At 37.6% G+C, this 20,616-nt stretch overlaps 2 protein-coding genes and 1 long non-coding RNA gene across 7 annotated transcripts in view; 1 reads left to right on the top strand and 2 right to left on the bottom strand.

Annotated features, from left to right (window-relative positions):
* CMSS1 (cms1 ribosomal small subunit homolog) overlaps positions 1 to 20,616 on the bottom strand; it is a 376,852-nt gene that overhangs the window by 327,999 nt on the left and 28,237 nt on the right. The window lies entirely within an intron of this gene.
* Positions 1 to 20,616, top strand: part of FILIP1L (filamin A interacting protein 1 like) — a 297,991-nt gene that overhangs the window by 256,066 nt on the left and 21,309 nt on the right. For all 3 annotated transcript variants that reach the window (XM_015065934.3, XM_027077620.2, XM_027077621.2), the window contains one exon: positions 17,758 to 20,533. In XM_015065934.3, the coding sequence (XP_014921420.2) occupies positions 17,758 to 20,533 (2,776 nt within the window). The remainder of the gene's footprint in view (positions 1 to 17,757; positions 20,534 to 20,616) is intronic.
* Positions 1 to 20,616, bottom strand: part of LOC128315156 (uncharacterized) — a 79,911-nt gene that overhangs the window by 41,684 nt on the left and 17,611 nt on the right. The window lies entirely within an intron of this gene.

Here is a 20,616-nt window from a genome sequence, read left to right as displayed (position 1 = left end):
TGGCAAAGTCAGTTTTTTAAACCATCCAAAAATGTTTATGAATTTATGCCAAATGACTAAACTTGCTTTATTATTACAGTGATTAAGAGAAGAGAATATCTGTTAATGTCTCATCATCAAGGCTCAAAGTAATCACAAACCTACAAAAAAATACTATGACAAAACAGAGGATTGTAAGTGGTAGTGATTTCTGTGCCTTTGACAGGCAGAATATTACAACACATTTATTCATTGGAGAGCCTGGTACATGAGATACATAAGATAGGAGGTGTGGATGTATGTCATAGTGGTGAGAAACAGGATTTGGAGTAAAAACTGTATTGGCATTCTGGTTCTGTCCATTAACCAGTAGAAACTTTGGCAAATAATCTAACTTCTCTGAGCCTCAGTTGCTTTTTTTGTGAAATGAGGACACTACTTGCCTCCAATGACTGTTTCCAGGACTATCATGGTACATGGCATATAATAATTGCTTAGTAAATGTTAACTGTTATTCACAGACTATAGAGGGAAGGAACGAACTACTTATCATGTGTCTACTGCTTACAGTTACACCCTTAATCCTTAACATAGTACTTAAGTAGAATAACGTAGTTCAAAAGTAGAATAGGTGTTTGTTCAAATATTTATTGAATACCAATTAAGTACCAAGCTAAAAATACAGCATGGAATAAAACTGGCCAGTAATTGACCATTCAGTAAATAAAATACACACACACACCCCTACCCACTCGCATTAAGTTTATGTTCTAGTAGGAAAGACAATGATCAAATAAGTAAAATACAGTATACCAGATGGTACTATGACATGAGGGGATGAGGGGCTCCCTAGGAAGGGAACCAGTACAAAAGACACAGACCCTGTTGTGGTCAGAGAAAAACAAGGAAAGTGGTATGGCTGGCAGAATGAGCAAAGGTACAAGGAATCAGGGAGTCAAGGGGGTGGGGGCGGAGAGTATAGAAATGAACAAATGAACACTAAAAACATGGGATGGGAGAAAGAGGAAATTCTTTTGAGGTCAGTACTCTGGGCTTTCTAGCATGTACTCTGGTTAAGTGGGAAGAACACACACTTGGCAGTCAGTGAATTTTTATTCTGGTTCGGTTATTTGTGCTGTTTGGTAATTATTTAACCTGTCTATATTTTAGTTTTTTTGATTCTTATCCTCATCTATAAAATGGAAATAATACCTTATAACATTGTTATAAGGATTAAATTAGATCAAGTGGCAAAGAGTAGACCTTCAGTATGCTTGTCTCTTTCTATAAGCTAAATCCTGCACTGGATCATAGCTGGGAACTGGAGTCTGTTCCAAATCCAGGGTTACTGTAACAGTGGCTTTGCATGTTATTTAATCTGCCTGGGCTTCAGTTTCTCAAGTAAGAAATTGCAGATGCTACACGCAGACATTTTAAAGACAGTTATACAATAATCATGGTGCTGTTATAAAAATTATAATCAAATAATATTACTATTACAACTTATCTTAAAATTGTCTTTTATGTAAAATTTATCTTAAAAGTTTTAAAACAGCAAAAGTATATGCTCCCTCTATATTGATTAAAAAAGTCCTACAAATTTTAATTTCTTTAGCATGAAGTTGTAAAGATTTTATTTAGCAGTCATGCTGATTTTTATTCCTTTTTCCTACCCCTGCTTGGAAAGATCTCCAAGACAATGTTTAACTGCAAAAATCAAGGTGACAGATGAACAGTTACAGTAAGCTATATTTTACATAAAGAAGGGAGATAATAAGAATATTTATTTGTATTTGCTTACTCATTAAGACATTCTAGAAGTGTATATATGAAATAATATGTACAGTGGTTACTGGTTCGGAAAGGAGAATGGGTAGATGAAGGATGAGGTGGGAGAAAGACACTCACAGTTTACCTTTTAATATACCTATTTTGAAACATGTATTATATATTTAGGAATGCTAATCGCTCTAGCCACAGATGAGGGCTAAGTCAGGAGCCTGACCGGGGACACCCAGGAACCTGGTACCTGAGGGAGCCCCCAGCCATCAAAGCACATCAATGACATCTGATTGCCTTTTCTGCTTTTTCTACTTTGTAACATCCTTTGCTTTTCAAATAAAGATGTCATGAATCCCCCCGCCCCAAAAAAGGAATGCTAATCTACAATCCAAAACTGACTTGAAGAGTTAAAATTGAGCAAAATAATTACAAAATTAATTACACAGCAATATGAAAACCTCAAATGACCGGTTTATCAGACAATGTGGGTATTATTCAACCTGTTACTTTATATTTTTTTCTGAAGTGCTCAGTGAAAAACATTCTAAAACATCCTCAGTAGTCTTCTCCATATTTTTCACTGGGGAAACCACACGTGGCAGTGAGCAGCATATACAGAAAAAGACTGTTCCCTCCAGGTCTACACCAAATCAGTCAGCCCATGCTGCCTCTGAATACCCAAGTAGACAAGTCTAAGAGCATCTGATCCCAGCAAAGAAAATACATGTTCACACTCAAGGAATGAAGAATAGGGGTAAGATGAGCAGATCACTGGAGAGGCTTTGGGAAGGTCACTATTAGCATCCATTGTGATATGCTGGCATTTCACTGAATAATGCACATTCACAACATTATACTTTTCCAGAAAGGGAGAAGAGCCTGTGGTATAGATCTATAAATCAAAGAGAAATGGAAAATAATGGCTAATCCCAAATACAGTGGAGCAGCAGATAATGAAAAAGAGCTATGAATATTAGAGACAACTAACACGAAGAGGTCTAATAGAAGTTTTCCAAAAAATTACCTATGCCCTAAAATTGTGGTTCTCCCTAAAGATGATTTTTGTCCCCAGGGTTTTTGCAATGTTGGGAGATAGTTTGGTTGTGACACCGGAATTGGGGGTTCCTGGGTTACTTCTGGCATTCACTAGGAAGAGGCCAGGGATGCTGCTAAACATCCTACAATGTACAGGACAGCCCCAAAACAAAGAATTATTCAGCACCAAATGTCAGTGGTGTCAAGGCTGAGAATCTCTGGCCTAAAATGACAATCAACATGGCTAACCATGTGCACGGCTGAAAAGATGCATGAATGGCCTGAAACAGTAAACAGATTATGTAATTATATCTTTCCTTCTAGTGTTCACTCTGACTCTGTCTCATAGGTGACCCCTACTTTAGGCCAGCCCATTGTGGCTGAGGTGCTCTTCTGTGTTGCTTCACCTTCAGTTTCCCACTTCTAATAGTAATTGATACGTCCTGTGCCAGGTAATAAATATGTTAGGAGCTTTAATGTGGATTGTTTGGCCTAATCCTTAGAACAGCCCTATTATAAGGGAGTCGCCAGTATTATCCCCATTCTACAAATGAAGACAGTGAGACCCATAGAGGTTAAAACTGCTCGCTCAGTCACACTAGGTAGAAGTGGGGAAGCCATGACTCAACTCTGAAAATTGATATCCAGGATCTGAATTTCTCCCCTAGCACTACCCTACCTCCTATAGTGTTTTATTGCCTTTTTTCCATTGGTGCTGCAGTGAGTGTACTTACATCCTGTCCATTTATCCTGCCTGCCCCTTGCCACTCATATGCCTGCAGTGTTTTCTGCCATCTACTGCTGAGTCAGTACGGGATGGGCAGTAGGGAGAACATCAGCCCTTTCCCTAAGAAGCTATCTTGGGGCAAATGGAGAAGATACAGAAGAACACAAATCCACAAATTACAGAGTACAAAATCAACTAGAGAAAGGAGGAGGAAGGAATGGAAAGAATGATAAACTATTAAAGTGTTGGGAACCTGGGGACAAGCCCATTACCACCACCATCAACAACTCAAAGACAGCTCCGCATGCTCTGTCCCAAGGCAAGGCGCTCTCAGGAATGAATACAGGAGCACACTCTGACAATCCAAGACATCACATGCTGGGTAGCTTTCTGAATGCTTCTCCCTAGAGAGAGACAAGGCAGTAAGGGAAAGAAAGGCATCATAACTGTGATTGGCCCAAGTAGACCTTAAAAAAATCAGGGAGATGTCCACCTAAAACTCCCAGTCAGCCAAGGACCTGAAGCCTCAATCTGATGAAAGACAGGCTAGGGTTTTTTTGTTTTGTTTTGTTTTGTTTTTGGCATAGTAGCATTCAAAAAGAAAGTCTAGAAAAGAGAAAATGTTAAAATGTTCATATGAAAGATCTTTTCCAAATAATTAAAAACCTCATTCAGAGTATGTGAGAGGCTAAAAACACAAAAGAAGAGTAGGCTCTTTAGCATAGCAGTGTATTCACAGTAATTTTTTTTAACTCCTCCTTTGTAGCTATAGTATATTCAAAACAAGCCAAAAAAAAAAAAAAAACCCATCTGAGTAAATGGGGAAAAAATCTATTTGAGTAGATATTTTTTAACATGAATAATTAAAATGGGGGATGGAGAGGCATAAGCTTAGTGGTAATGAACATCCATCATCCTATGGTTCTTTCTAGAAAGCTCCTTAACTGACTATAGCACTGAAGAGATAACACATAATTCAAGCTTTAAGTAATTATCCTAGATTTACATGTACTATTCTTATTGTCACTTCTGTATCAGTTTCCTGTTTCCTTTCCTAGGCCTTAACTGTGCACCTTTTCCAGTTTCCACTTAGCCCTTTGATCAGTAATGGAGAGTCTCTTCTAGCCCAGATTCCATGGTCTTATAATGAAAATATTCTCCTTGTAGCCTTACTCCCCAAACTCTGTGCCTGTGAGCTCTCAGAGTGGTCTTTTTCTGGTTCTAAAACCACACTTTTCAGCAGTTTTTCTTCCCAGGAGACCCTTAGTCTCAATCAGTTTGTTTTCTTTTTTTCCATTCAGTTGTTTTTTTGTTTTGCTTTTAAGAAAGAGATTTGCCCCAACCCCTGTCCCTCTGTTCAATTTGAGGGTTTTTATAGGCTCCTGTAAGGATCCTATTTTTATGCTAAATGTTTCCAACCTCCTTAAAATTAATAGGTCATTGACTATTTGCGTATCTTATAATTTCACTTCCCCTAATCCCTGGGGACCCAAACAAAATTGTTCAGATAATGAAAAGTCCTAACTCAAGGTGCCCCATTTTTATAATATATTCCTTCTGACACCAACCAAAACCTCCTCTGTCACTTCATGCCCCAATTCTTGTTTCACAGTGAAGGAAAAGTAGTAACTCAGCTTGCCGGATATGGACCCATTTATGGTGTGTCTAAATGATCTCAGTGATGATGACAGGATCTTCAATAACAAGGACATAAAGCAGACACAGATGTACACTCATATTCATCTAGCAGATGCCAAAAAAAGTGTTACTGTTCTTCTAGATCTTGCTGACCAAGTCAAATGAATTGAGCATTACATTATGACTATGGTATGCTGTAGCTGTAATTTTAAAAAACCTTTGACTTGTGAGAGAAATAAAAGGAAGCAGCACACATTGAATAAAAAAGACTGGTCATAGCTATTTTTATGAGTGCTCCTAAAAATCAGACTAAACAGTGAAAAGTCCCATTGAATAAGGGAGTAGAGCAAAAAAACACTAATTATAGGCCTGATCATCAAGAACTATCTCAAACTAAGGAAACTTTCCAAAAATTACTTGTAATTACTCTGCAAACTGCTTAGAGTTCTGTGGTTATTTAACTATGAATGTAGTTGCTATCAATGCAGTGCAACAATTAGAATTATATATTAGATAAGAATTGCTAAAAGATATGGTGGAATATAATAACCACACTATCAAAGTCTAGCCATGAGAAGAGATATGAAAATGAATAAAGCAGTGTGATGTATGTAGTTTCTGCTTAGTGATTAACATTTTAAATCAGGAAGAAAAAGTAATGTATTAACTAGCTCTGGAAGAATAAAAGCAAATGTAGAAATTGAGGCCCTTCAAAATGAAGTTTCACACTTAGAATGAGAGATATAATATTTCATGTATCTTAAGAACAAATAATTTGGTATGATCGCACTATGTACTTGTTGATGGGAAACTATTATAAGTTATGATCAGAGCTATGCAAGTATATAGGCTGGTTTTGACAGAAAAAGGTAAACTGACAAATAACAAGCACAGTATCTTGTACATGGTAGGTGTTCACTGTAACTGCTTCAAAAAAATATGAAATGAATCAAATGTCAGCTGATATGCACAGCACTGTGGATGGATGCATTTTAAAAATGAGGCAGCTTTGTGGTTTCCATGACTTTATTTCAAATTATGGTTTCAAATAAAACACAGTGTCTAATGGAGACAGTTTTGTCATTTAGGATTTTTCTGAGAACTGGAAGACAGGTATTAAAGGCAGAGAATCTTCCACCTTTCTGAGATAGGGAACAAAAAACTAGTTTTATTAATGATGGAAACACTGGAGCAGTGACTAGGTCAGTGGATGAAGCTGCTTTGGATGAAGCAAAGGGCTCACTCAGTGATAGCGTGCAGAAGGTGATAGCCCAAACTAAAGGCTTTTTCAGAGAAGGACATATTTGTCATTTATGCTTCAGACTGTCTATCCTTGAGAGAAGTGGTTCTCAAAGTGTAGTCCCTTTCAAGAGCTCTGCAAGTTCAAAGTTATTTTCATAGTAACACTATCTTTTTCACTCTCATTCTCTTAAAACTATACATGGAGTTTTCCAGAGGCTACATGAGGTGTTGTGATGTCACTGCTCTGACAAAGCCAGACATTGGAATTTGCATAAACAGGAAACAATGCAAATCTTCCCAGTTAGTTTTTTGGTTTGAAAAAGTTATTTTTCATACAATGTGTTGATATACAATGGCTTATTATTTTTAATAAATACATAAAAATTTAAAAATTTTTGTCTTGAGTTTCTAATATGGTAAATACTGATAGATATAAATATAATAAAAAGCTCTTTAGAATCCTCAATAATTTTTAAGAGTATAAATGAGTCATCAGACCAAAAAGTTTGAGAAACAGTGCTCTAGAATCTTCACTGAATTGCACTGGAACTATCTGCTCATTCTTTCCCAAAAGCCTATGGATGCTTTGAGAACAGGAACGCTCCCCCTGTTCATCTCAGTATAGCCCCAGTACTAAGTAATTCTTTTGTTGTTTGCAAATTAAATGAACAAGTCTTGCCATATTCATAACAACAAAAACTTAGATTCAGGATCCATATAATAGATACAATGGAGTAGGTGTCTCCTAAAAATGACAGATGAGAAGGTAAGCTGACTCTGAAGTTCCCTACATACAGATTGATTTCTACAGCTAAGAGAAACAACACAGTGCCATTAACGGTTTGTGGAATTGGTTTTACTGCTTGATAATCACCCTACATTTATTTATATGGGCTAGGTGTCAAAAAAAGTGGAAAAAAATCTGGAAAAGTAGAAACACAATTGATGTATTAGGGTGGTCAGATTATAGATGAATATTCCTTTTCAATTTCATTTGCTGTTGATTAATGTTACTTGTGTAATGAACATATTTGCCCAATAGAGCTCTAGACTGTAAGGAAAAAAATAAAAGAATCACTCCTTTGTTTGCAGAGATGAAATAACCAAAAGAGAGTAAGGGCCTAGGATGTGGACATTTACCACCAATCTCCCTTCTCAAACAAGCAAGCACATATAATTTAATGCAGGAATCTGAAGAAGGAAAAAGAAATATTGCAACAATCTTGATTCTTTCAAAAATCCAACAATGTACTTGGAGAACACCAATGGGAAAGCCATTTACACCTCATTTTTAAAAAATACTTAAAACTGTGTACATAGTAAACATGAGAGCATCTTCTTTTAAAGCTGAATAAAATTATTCAGGTCAGTGCTACAGTATTTTCCACAGGAAGGCATATTTGTTCATTCCTTCAAAAAACATTCATTTTGGTAAACAAATAAAAAAACATTTGATACTCTCCACATGTAAGGGTATGTAGTAGACATATTTGTAGAAGAAACAAATGAGTCAGACATGTGCCCGATTCTTAAGAAGCTTGTATTTTAGTGGGGTTGATTGTAATGCACATAAATAAGACATAATCAAAAGTGGTGAAAATTATGAATTACTATGTGTATGACTGGCATTAGAACATTTAGACAAACCATCTGTTTCATATGTGTTATATGATGAATATTACTGTCTCACAAAGAGGAGATAAAATATAGTCACACATGTGTGCTGACATATGTATTTGTGTAAATAAAAACTAAAAAGACCCTCTGAATGTATAATTTGTAGTAAAGAACCAGCTTCATGGTTAGTCCCAAAGAACGTTCAAGATGACAGATGTGATATTTTTGAAAAAACAAGGAATTAGTATTGCACATAATAGTGATAAACCACAGTAAGTTACAACAATTCTAAGCCATAATAGAAACTCTAAATAAAAAGCTGTAACAAGACACTGCTTTCAGCCAGTTTGGATTTAACTACCTCAGTTTGTGTCCATGAAACCAGCTTCCACAACCTGTTTTTATTGGACAGGATTCAGTGTATAATCCTATAATCCTGTGCTATCAGTACTTGAACATGAATATGAGTATTCTCCAAGATGGCAGTCTTCAGACTGGGGTACACATACCCCTGAGGGTACACAAAAACTTTCCAGAGTTATAAGCATGGAAAACATTAAAGGAATCAATGTCTACATCCGCAATCCACACACATATGCTTTCTAAAACCGATCTACCAGAAAAAGGGCTTGCACTGAATTCCCCAGCAATCCTTTCAAAACAGTCTTCTAATTTAACAAAATTTTACCAAATGCATCTTCCTGGGCTGGAAAATTCTCTGGGATACAGAACAAAGGTACAACTATAGAAAAACATCCGGGAGAGTCCTATGAGCGCAGAGCAGCAAGAACTTCAGAACCACTGGCGGAAGCAGTGCTTGTGTCTTCATCTGGGAACAACTCGGGGCAAGCTGCTATGCCTCATCTCTTTTAGAAGTGAAATGGTTGCCAAAGAGATGGATATTTACACATTTACCTAAGTTGAAAAATGAAGTCAGACTTTTCTTGAATGTCTGATTTGGGTGACTGGTTTGCCAATGGGGTCTTTTAGATTATATGGCAAATGTTAATATGTATCGCTTGCGGTTATTTAAACCTTGAGTAAGAATTTTTGGATGGCAGCTTTAAAATGTGTGAAGAGGTACTTAGTTTTTAAAAATCCTTTTATTTTTTTTATTTTTTTAAGTTTATTTATTTTGAGAAAGACAGAGACAGTGCAAATGGGAGAGGGAGAAAGAGAGTCCCAAGCAAGCTCTGCACTGCCAGCACAGAGCCCAATGCAAGGCTCGAACCCATGCAGCTGTGAGACCATGACCTGAGCTAAAACCAAGAGTCAGACACTTAACTGACTGAGCCACCCAGGCGCCCCTGTTTTTGTTTTTGTTTTTTTAAGTTTATTCATTTTGAGAGAATGCAGAAGCACGGGAGGGTCACAGAGTGAGGAGAGAGAGAGAATCCCAAGCAGGCTCCGCACTGCACTGTCAGCACAGAGCCCAGCATGGGGCGTGATCTCACGAACCACAAGATCATGACCTGAGCTGGAATCAAGACTCAGACACTTAACTGACTGAGCCACCCAGGTGTTTCTAAAAATCCTTTTTGAACTATTAGATTATTGGATTAGAAAGATGAACTAGGAAATAATCCCATTTATAATAGCAAGAAAACGAATAAAATACTTAGAAATAAATTTAACCAAGGAAGATCTACACAGTGAAAACTGTGAAACACTAATGAAATAAACTGAGGAAGACACAAATAAATGGAAAGATATTCAATGTTCAGATTGTAACAATTAATATTACTTTTCAAAACCTATAAATTCAATGTAATCCCTATCAAAATCCTAATGGCATTTTTCATAGAAATACAAAAAGCAGTCCTAAAATGTAATATGTAAGCACAAAAACCCCTGACTATCCAAAACAATCTTGAGAAAGAACAAAGCGGGGGGGCATCATGATCCTTGATTTCACACTATATTACAAAGCTGTAGTAGTCAAAACAGTACGGTATTTGCATAAAAAACAGACACATAGACCAGTGGAACAAAAAAGAGAGCCCAGCAGGGGGTGGGTGGGGGTGGATATCCTAATATGTCCAATTAATTTTCAACAAAGGAGCCAAGAATATACAGTAGGAAAGGATAGTCTCTTCAGTAAATGGTTCTGGGAAAACTAAATATACACATGAAAAAGAATAAACTGGATCATATTTTACACACAAAAATCAACTGGGAATGGATTAAAGATTTGAACATAAGACCTGAAACTACAAAACTCCTAGAAGAAAATATAGGGGCTAAGCTCCTCAGTATTTGTCTTAACAATGTCTTTTTGGATTTTATGTCAATAGCAAAGGAGTTGAAAGATCTGTACTCCAAAATTATATAACATTAATGAAAGAAATAGAAGATGATACAAAAAATGGAAAGATATTTCATGCTTATGGATTAGAAGAACAAATATTGTTAAAATGTCCATACTACCCAAAGCAATCTACAGATTTAATGCAATACCTATCAAACAACATTTTTCACAGAACTAGAACAAATAATACTAAAATTTGTATGGAACCACAAAAGGCCCTGAAAAGCCAAAGCAGTCTTGAGAAAGAACAACAGAGCTGGAGGTATCACAATCCCAGATTCCAAGATATACTACAAACCTGTAGTAATCAAAATAGTATGATACAGACACAAAAATAGACATCCAGATCAGTGGAACAGAATAGACCAGAAATAAACCCAGGTTTATATGGTCAATTAATCTGTGACAAAAGAAGCAACAATATACAATGGGGGAAAGACAGTTTCTTCAATAAATGGTGCTAGGAAAACTGGATAGCTACATGCAAAAGAATGAAACTGGACTGCTTTCTTATACCATACACAAAAATAAACAAAATGGATTAAAGACCTAAATGTAAGCCATGAAACCATAAAACTCCTAGAAGAAAACATAGGCAGTAATTTCTTTAACATCAGCCATGAAACATTTTTCTAGATAGTCTCCACAGGCAAGGGAAACAAAAGCAAAAATAAACAATGAAACTCCATCAAACTGAAAACCTTTTTTCTACATAGCAAGGAAACTATCAACAAAATGAAAAGGTAATCTATGGAATGGGAGAAGAGACTTGCAAATGATATATACATTCAATAAGGGATTAATATCCAAAATATATAAGGAACTTCTATAACTCAATAGCAAAAAAAACCCAAAAAAGCAAAAAAACAAATAAATTAAAAAATGGACAAGGAACCTGAATAGACATTTTTCCAAAGAAGACATACATAGGGGCGTCTGGTTGGCTCAGTCACTTAAGCATCTGACTTCAGCTCAGGTCATGATCTCCACAGTTTGTGGGTTTAAGCCCCACATTGGGCGCTGTGCTCACAGCTCAGAGCCTGAAGCCTGCTTTGGATTCCATATGTCCCTCTCTTTCTGTCCCTCCCTCTCTGTCCCTCCCCTGCTTGTGCTCTGTCTCTCTCTCTCTTAAAAATAAAAAATAAACATTAAAAATATCTTAAAACAAACAAACAAAAACAAAGAAGACACACATATGGCTAACGGGTACATGAAAAAGGTACTTGATGTTGCTAGTCATCAGGAAAATGAAATGCAAAGGAAAACCACGATGAAATCTCACACCTGTTAGGATGTCTACTATCAAAAAGACAAGTGACAACAAATGCTAGCAAACATGTAAAGAAAAGGGAACTCCTGTACACTGTTGGTGGGAATGTAAACGGGTACAGTCACTATGCAACATAATATAGAGGTTCTTCAGAAAATTTTTAAAAAACTACCACATGATCTAGCAATCCCATTTCTGGGTATATGCCCAAAGGTAATGAAATCACTATCTTGAAGAGATATCTGAACTCTCATGTTCACTGCAGCGTTATTGACAATAGTCAAGGTATGGAAACAACCTAAGTGTCTGACAACAGATGAATGGATAAAGAAAATGTGATGTGATATATATGATGGAATATTATTCAGCCTGAAAAAAGAAGGAAATCCTGGTGTTTGCAAAAACATAGATGAACCTGGAGGGCATTACAGTAAATGAAATAAGCCAGACCATTTATATGTGGAGTCTTAAAAAAATAAAAAGTTGAATTTTATAAACAGAAAGTAGAGTGGAGACTGCTAGGGGTTGGGAGTGGGAGGTGGGAGCAGGAAACAGGAAGAAGTAAAAGGGTACAAATTTTTAGTTATAAAGATGAAATAAGGTCTGTGGATCTAATATATACCATGGTGACTACAATTGATAATACTGTATATTTGCTAAGCAAGTAGAACTTCAGCATTCTCACACACACAAAAGGTGAATATGTGAGGTGATGGACATGTTAACTTGGTGGGAGTCCTTTCACAATGTATATATACCAAATCATCAGGTCATACAGTTTATATATCTTACAGTTTTATTTGTTAATTATACCTCAAAACAAGCTGAAAAAAGGTAGATGATATTTGCTAAGGGAAGTGCTATGACTATTCTTTATATGAACAAACTAGTTGTACATAATAAAAAATTATTTTAGGAGACAGAAGAGTAAACATTTAAAAACCACTGCTCTATGAGATATGAACTAAAAAGAATACAAGCACAATAACAAAGAGAATTTTTCCTTAGGTTAATAGTTTCTCCAACACAGAGAATTTTTTTGGGAAAGACACTGTATGTGGAGCAGGTTGAGGTAATAAGTCTGTGTTCTTTGTTGGAGAGGCAATGTGATACTGGGCTTTGCACCTTCCTGACCTATCTCAGCTTAAATTTTCATTGCTGTAAAACAGGGATAATAATCCCAAACCCTATAAGCTTACCATGAGAATTAGAACCAACAGATGCATAGACTTATTTCAGTGCTTGGCAGAACCTCATTGGCACTAAATAAAGAATGGTAGCTACTATACAGTCTCCTGTTTTTTAAGTCTTTGGGCTGGGTGAGGAGAATCACAAATTGGAACTGAAATTATTTACTGCCTTCTTTAGGTGAAAACTGAGCTACTGAATCACCACCTATGATATGTATATTGAGTCATTTTTTCTAGTAGTTTGGATGATATTCAGCGATTTTAGTCATGGTCTCCTACCTGGTGTTCTCTGAAAAAAATGGATGGCCTTGTAGGTCAGGAATACAGGCAATGTTCACAGATTGGGGTATGATCAATAACAAACAACTGGCTGAGTTAATATTCATCAGAGTACCATTTCTGCAAAACATCTAACGTGTAAATAGTAAAGCCTTCCTACACATAGTCAATCCTGGCATCACCTGGGAGCTTCATATAATGCAAAATTTGAGGCCTATCCCCATCTACTAAATGGGAAGCTGCAATTTAACAAAATTCTTAGGTGATTCACATGCATCTTAAACTATGACAAGCGCTGGTAAAGAACAGGCCATTTGCAGGGAAGATATAATCACCAGGTATATATATATCTCAGGTGGGAACTTTCTGTTGCACCTGCTTAATTAAAGCTGAGTAAGGTGGAATGATGGCGAGTCTAACTCTAATGACAGACTGACATATATAAATGTCCATAAGGACACACATTCACTGATAACTGGTTCTCATCTAGGGGTGATTTTGTGCCCTGCACCCCCCACCCTGCCAGGAGACACTGGGCAAATAATGTCTAGAGATATTTTTTGTTGTCACAACTGGGAAGGGCTGCTACTGGCATCTAGCGAGTCAAGACCACAGATGCTGCTAAACATCTTACAATGCACGGCACAGCCCCCCACAACAAAGAATAATTTGGCTCAAAATGCCAATAGTTCTGAGGTTAGAGAAACCCTAGCATAGATTATACAAACATCCCTGCATACAGGTGTCTTAATTGGAACTATTCATGAAAAAAGGAGCAATAATTTGACTACACAGCTCTGAGAGTGTGAATTTTGGATCTGGGCATTCTGCATCACAAAGTCTGTGCTGCTTTTAACACTGTGAGTACCCTGGTTAAAAGCTCTCAAAATCATTTATCTGCTTTTGCCAGCAAACCCAGAGTCAGTGATAATCTGTATCAGCATATAACGTCAGTCAGCATCAATGCCTAAAACCCATTATGAAGCAAAGAAAAATAATGGAAATAGAAAATTAAGGTACTATTTCATTTCAAACCCAATCCAACTGAAGAAGAAAGCAGGCTCAACTTTCTTGAGGACCCTCAACTCCACACCTTCCTTAATCCAAAGACACTAACAGTCTATACCTTCATTTTCAAACATCCACAATCCCTTGTCTGCAATTTTAAAAATATAAGAACACTTTTTTTTTCCCTAAATTGTGGCAGAATTTCTTATCTGAACTCCTCTAGCAGCGAAGCCTGAAGAAATGTAAGGCTATTTATTATCTCAGTTATCGCATGGTTCACCGCAGAAGTATTAGGAGGTGGTGCCACAGGCTTGGTGGGAGCTGTTCTATATGACAGATGTTCTTTAGTGCCTTTCTAAAATTTGAAAAACTACAACTTTGAAAACATTTGGCTTCAAAAGTTTTGGATATGTAATTGTAGACCTCAAATGACTAAACTACAGTCAATAGCAAATATTTGCTAAAAGTTTTCATATATATTTGAAAGAAAAAAGATACACACACACACACACACACACACACACACACACACACACACACACACCCCTGCATTAGTAATTAGCAGTATAAAAATTAGCTTTCTTATTTCGGGCACTGTGTACAACCAGCCGGACTTGCAGCTTCAAATCTTATAAGGACTTGCTAACTTTGCACAGAAACATCTTTCTTCAAGTCCATAAACTAACCTCAATCTCAACCTTCAAATACTTCTGGATATACGACAAGAAATAGTGAATGATTTAGGGTAAGCCCTTTCACTCTACCAAAAGTGCTAATTCCAATTCAGTAGTATAATCAACCTCTCTCAATCTCTCAATCTCTCTCTCTCTTTCACACACACAAACACTCTCCCTCACACACACACACACACACACACACACACACACACACACACACACAATGTGCAATAGCAGTACTGGCACCCAACTGGCTCTGAGAAGGTTGCATCAGGGCCTCTCTTCTATCCTCAATTCTCACTGGTTGCTGGCCCTACACTCCTGCCTGAGTTGATGGTTGGGGGTACAATTCCTTCTGCATATAAACTCCTATTTCTCTCCCTGACAGGTCTTACCTGACCAGCCTGTTGACTGTCATATGATGTGCTCATGGGATTGGCCCAGGGAAATAGCACGTTGTTAGGAAACAAGTAGTAAGGAATTACTGAAAGCAAATGTATTCAAATTATCAGTTTTATGTGCCTACCTTGTAAGGTGAGGCTTGGGAACATAAGGGGATGCCAACTGATTTCCAGAAAGCATGAAAAAGATACATGACCTTGCAACCATGATGAAAAAGATGCATCATGCTTACTGTCAAAAACAATGAACACAATGGAAACAATTTAAATTTCTTCAAAATCTTTTTTTTGCCAGTTACAGCTCTGCCAAGATTCACTAATCACCAGTTTTAATGATTTTTTTCACTGCACTGCAAAATAATCTTCCCTCTTTTATATACTAAGAAAATACATGCCCTTCTCATGAAAATTATATCACACATGGTATTATTTAATAAGTTAAAACAAATCCTGAAAAGTTTTTTTTGTGAAACTATTCTTTAATAAAACTCTAAGAACTGTGATGTAAAGAGGGGAAAATACTTCACTGCAATTATGCTCAGAGCATTGTTAAATATGATTCTAATGCTAAGGGTGGGAGGAAGAAGTGCTTTGCCAAAGTTTCTGTAACTGTTTCACCACCAAAGCAGTTTGCCCATTGACTTTACTACCGGGTTGTGAAGTACCATGACCATTCAGGAAGGAGACGCCATGTTTCTCAGGCTCCCAGGTGTCTCAAATAGAGAGTGGGAAAGGGCGAGAAGCCATGGGCAAGCCTCCTTGCCAAGACTGTGGATGAAATCATCATCAACCCCACCCCAGCATCCAGCTCAGCTTCTTCAGAATTTCACAGGCTACAGCCCTCGAGCCAGCCTCCTGTTAGGGTCTCAAAACAGAAAAAATAAAAGTGGATCCTCCCCACAAAACAGTTGGGAATCCTTACATTATACAATTACTTTAAACATGTTCTTCTTGTGTAGTTTAATTAAAGAGTAGATTAGGATCTTAAGAAAGACTTTTCCACAAAGACTCTTCCAAATTAATTTCCTTTTAAAATGTCCTCTCAAACCCTTAAACAGCTTTAAAAAAGAAAGTTTTATGGCAAGGATTAAAGACCTGCATTGGATAATTAACTCATTCTTAACAGAAAAGAAATAGTAAATTATGAACTCTTTATGCTTGATCAGAAAACAAATATTTATAACTTTTCATCCACGACAAGTCCTTTAGTTCAATACTTCAGGGATTCCATTCTGTATTAGCTTCTGTATAACAATACTGCAAAGCTGTAATGACATCCTCTATAATCAGCCCATTCCCAATGTAATTAAGAGTGCCACAGATTTAAAACTGTGACCTCACTGCTGAGGAGAAAGGTGTGTGGAAGAGATAATTTATACTGCATGTAAAATGACATGCTGTTATGCCAACAAATTTAAAAAGTAAAAGAAAAAAGTAACATTATAATAGTCATCATTTAAGAGGGAGTTATTATGTTCCTGATCGTAGAGTTTTTCCTCCGTCATTTCTACCATCTGACTCTAATTGATAAACTCTTTCCTATCAAACTGTATGTTCTTCCCACGTTACAAAAATTCTAAACCCCTTCAGATGCCTCTCAATTCCCCTCATTCAACTACAGTCACTATGGGGATAAAGATATATATGAAGTGGGTGATTCCTGGCAAAATGTCATGCTAGTGTAAACCAAGTTTTAATTGGCAGAGAGGTCCATCAGTGAAGCACATAACTTCTAGGCAATGTGAATAAAATTTTATCTCAATTTTATCTCTCTTTATCAAGAAATTGAACACCAAATATAATGTATACATATTATAATGGTTCAAGCAAATCATTTTATCAATATAACAATAACCACATTAATAAAAAAGAACATCAATAACCCTACCAAATGCTTATTATTATGCACCAGCACTATGAGACTCTTAGATCAATTATCTCATTAAATTTTCACAAATGGCTGCTGAGATAATACAATTATTGCCTCCATTTTCCAGACGGGGAAACTGATGCTCAAGGATGCTAAATAACAGCTCAGGTTAATTAGCTGGTAGAGGCGGGCCAATATTGAAGACAGGTCAACTTGAACCTCAAACTTGTATCTATTTTTACAGCTTTCAGGCTAGACAGTCTACTAGTTCTGTTCCACAAGCTAGCTAGCTATGTATGTATGTATGTTTATTTTGAGTGAGAGAGAGAGACAGAGGAGTTCCCAAGCAGTCTCTGCACTGTCAGCACAGAGCCCCATGCAGGCTCATGAACCGTGAGATCATGACGTGAGCCGAAGTCTGATGCTTAAGTGACTGAGCCACCCAGGTGCTCCATACACTAGCAATTTAAACCAACTATTTTCGCCTTTACTCTTCCACTAAGGCTCCTGGTGAGCTACAACTGTTACCAATCAGCAAGGGGGTGGGGGCAAACCACCTTGTAAAAGCAAAACAGAGCAGTTTATCAAGATTCTCCTTGCCAGTCAAGTACAGGAATTCCTTTCCATATTCTGTATAGCTGATAAATCTTTCTAAATTACATAAATGTTTAGTCACAGCTGGGAAGTTGCTGAAGTACCAATCACACAACAGAACGCACTCTTGTATTTTGCAGATTAAAGAAGCTAATTGACCAAAAAACTGAGTCCCAGGAGAAGGAGGAGCAAGAAAAGGAAAAGAAGGTCACCGCCCTGAAAGTGGAGCTGACCAAACTGAAGTCTTTTGCTTTGATGGTGGTGGACGAACAACAAAGGCTGACGGCACAGCTTGCCCTTCAAAGACAGAAAATCCAAGACCTAACCACAAGTGCGAAGGAAACACATGCTAAACTAGCCCTCACTGAAACCAGAGTTCAGGAAGAAGAGCAGAAGGCAAACAGACTAGAGAAAGAACTGCAAACACAAACCACAAGGTTTCACCAGAACCAAGAAACAATTATGGCAAAGCTCACCAATGAGGACAGCCAAAATCGCCAGCTTCGACAAAAATTGGCAGCACTCAGCCGGCAAATCGATGAATTAGAGGAGACAAACAGGTCTTTACGAAAAGCAGAAGAGGAGCTACAAGATATAAAAGAAAAAATTAACAAGGGAGAATATGGAAACTGTGGTATCATGGCTGAGGTAGAGGAGCTCAGAAAACGTGTGCTAGAAATGGAAGGGAAGGATGAAGAACTCATAAAAATGGAGGAGCAGTGCAGAGATCTCAATAAGAGGCTCGAAAAGGAAACATCACAGAGTAAAGACTTTAAACTTGAGGTTGAAAAACTCAATAAAAGGATTATGGCTTTGGAAAGATTAGAAGATGCCTTCAACAAGAGCAAACAAGAATGTTATTCCCTGAAATGCAATTTAGAAAAAGAAAGGATGACCACAAAGCAGTTGTCACAAGAACTGGAGAGTTTAAAAGTAAGGATCAAAGAGCTAGAAGTCATTGAAAGTCGGCTGGAAAAGACAGAATTTACCCTAAAAGAGGACTTAACTAAATTGAAAACGTTAACTGTGATGCTGGTAGATGAAAGAAAAACAATGAGTGAAAAATTAAAGCAAACTGAAGATAAGTTGCAAGCTGCTTCTTCTCAGCTTCAAATGGAGCAAAATAAAGTGACGACGGTTACCGAGAAGTTAATTGAGGAAACAAAAAGGGCACTAAAGTCCAAAACTGACGTGGAAGAAAAAATGTACAGTGTCACCAAGGAGAGAGATGATCTAAAAAACAAACTGAAAGCAGAAGAAGAGAAAGGAAATGATCTCCTGTCCAAAGTTAATATATTGAAAAATAGGCTTCAATCATTGGAAGCAATTGAGAAAGATTTCCTAAAAAACAAATTAAATCAAGATTCTAGTAAGTCCACCACAGCATTACACCAAGAAAACAATAAGATTAAAGAGCTCTCTCAAGAAGTGGAAAGACTGAGACTGAAGTTAAAGGATATGAAAGCTATTGAGGATGACCTTATGAAAACAGAAGATGAGTACGAGACTCTAGAACGTAGGTATGCTACTGAACGAGATAAAGCTCAATTTTTATCTGAAGAGCTGGAACGAGTTAAAATGGAGCTTGACAAGTACAAGTTAGCAGAAAAGACAGAGTCCAGCCATGAACAATGGCTTTTCAAAAGGCTTCAAGAAGAAGAAGCTAAGTCGGGACACCTCTCAAGAGAAGTAGATGCATTGAAAGAGAAAATTCATGAATACATGGCAACTGAGGACCTGATATGTCATCTCCAGGGAGATCATTCAGTTCTGCAAAAGAAACTCCATCAACAAGAAAACAGGAACAGAGATTTAGGAAGAGAGATTGAAAACCTCACTAAAGAGTTAGAGAGGTATCGGCATTTCAGTAAGAGCCTCCGGCCTAGCCTCAATGGAAGAATCATCTCTGACCCTCAAGTATTTTCTAAAGAAGTTCAGACAGAAGTAGTAGACAATGAGCCACCAGATTACAAGAGTCTCATTCCTCTGGAACGAGCAGTCATCAATGGTCAGTTATATGAGGAGAGTGAGGACCAGGATGAGGACCCTAATGATGAGGAATCAGTGCTGTCCTTCAAATGCAATTCATCTACCCCCTGTCCTGTTAACAGGAAACTATGGATTCCTTGGATGAAATCTAAGGAGGGCCATCCTCAGAATGGAAAAATACAAACTAAACCCAATGGCAACTTCATGCAACCTGGAGATCTAGTCCTAAGCCACACACCTGGGCAGCCACTTCATATAAAGGTTACTCCAGACCATGTCCAAAACACAGCCACTCTTGAAATCACAAGTCCAACCACAGAGAGTCCTCACTCTTACACAAGCACTGCAGTGATTCCAAACTGTGGCACTCCAAAGCAAAGGATAACCATCCTCCAAAATGCCTCCATAACACCGGTGAAATCCAAAACTTCTGCTGAAGGCCTCATGAACTTAGAGCAAAGCATGTCCCCAATTACCATGGCAACCTTTGCCAGAGCACAGACCCCAGAGTCTTGTGGTTCTATAACTCCAGAAAGGACAATGTCACCTATTCAGGTTTTGGCCGTGACTGGTTCAGCAGGCTCTCCTGAGCAGGGACGTTCCCCAGAGCCGATAGAAATCAGTGCCAAGCATGCGATTTTCAGAGTCTCTCCTGACCGGCAGTCATCATGGCAGTTTCAACGTTCAAACAGCAACAGTTCAAGTGTGATAACTACTGAGGATAATAAAATCCACATTCACTTAGGAAGTCCTTACATGCAAGCTGTGGCCAGCCCCGTGAGACCTGCCAGCCCTTCAACACCACCACAGGATAACCGAACTCAAGGCTTAACTAATGGGGCACTAAACAAAACAACCAATAAAGTCACCAGCAGTATTACTATCACACCAACAGCCACAACTCTTCCTCGACAATCACAAATTACAGTAAGTAATATATATAACTGACGACTCTCACCCTCATCCAGTCCATAGTGATATTATTGCAAGGAACTCAGTCCTTTTTAATT

Source organism: Acinonyx jubatus, chromosome C2 (assembly GCF_027475565.1).
Source record: "Acinonyx jubatus isolate Ajub_Pintada_27869175 chromosome C2, VMU_Ajub_asm_v1.0, whole genome shotgun sequence".
Classification (NCBI taxonomy): domain Eukaryota; kingdom Metazoa; phylum Chordata; class Mammalia; order Carnivora; family Felidae; genus Acinonyx; species Acinonyx jubatus.
The sequence above is the reverse complement of the archived record's forward strand: the minus strand, read 5'-3'. Positions and strand labels throughout refer to the sequence as shown.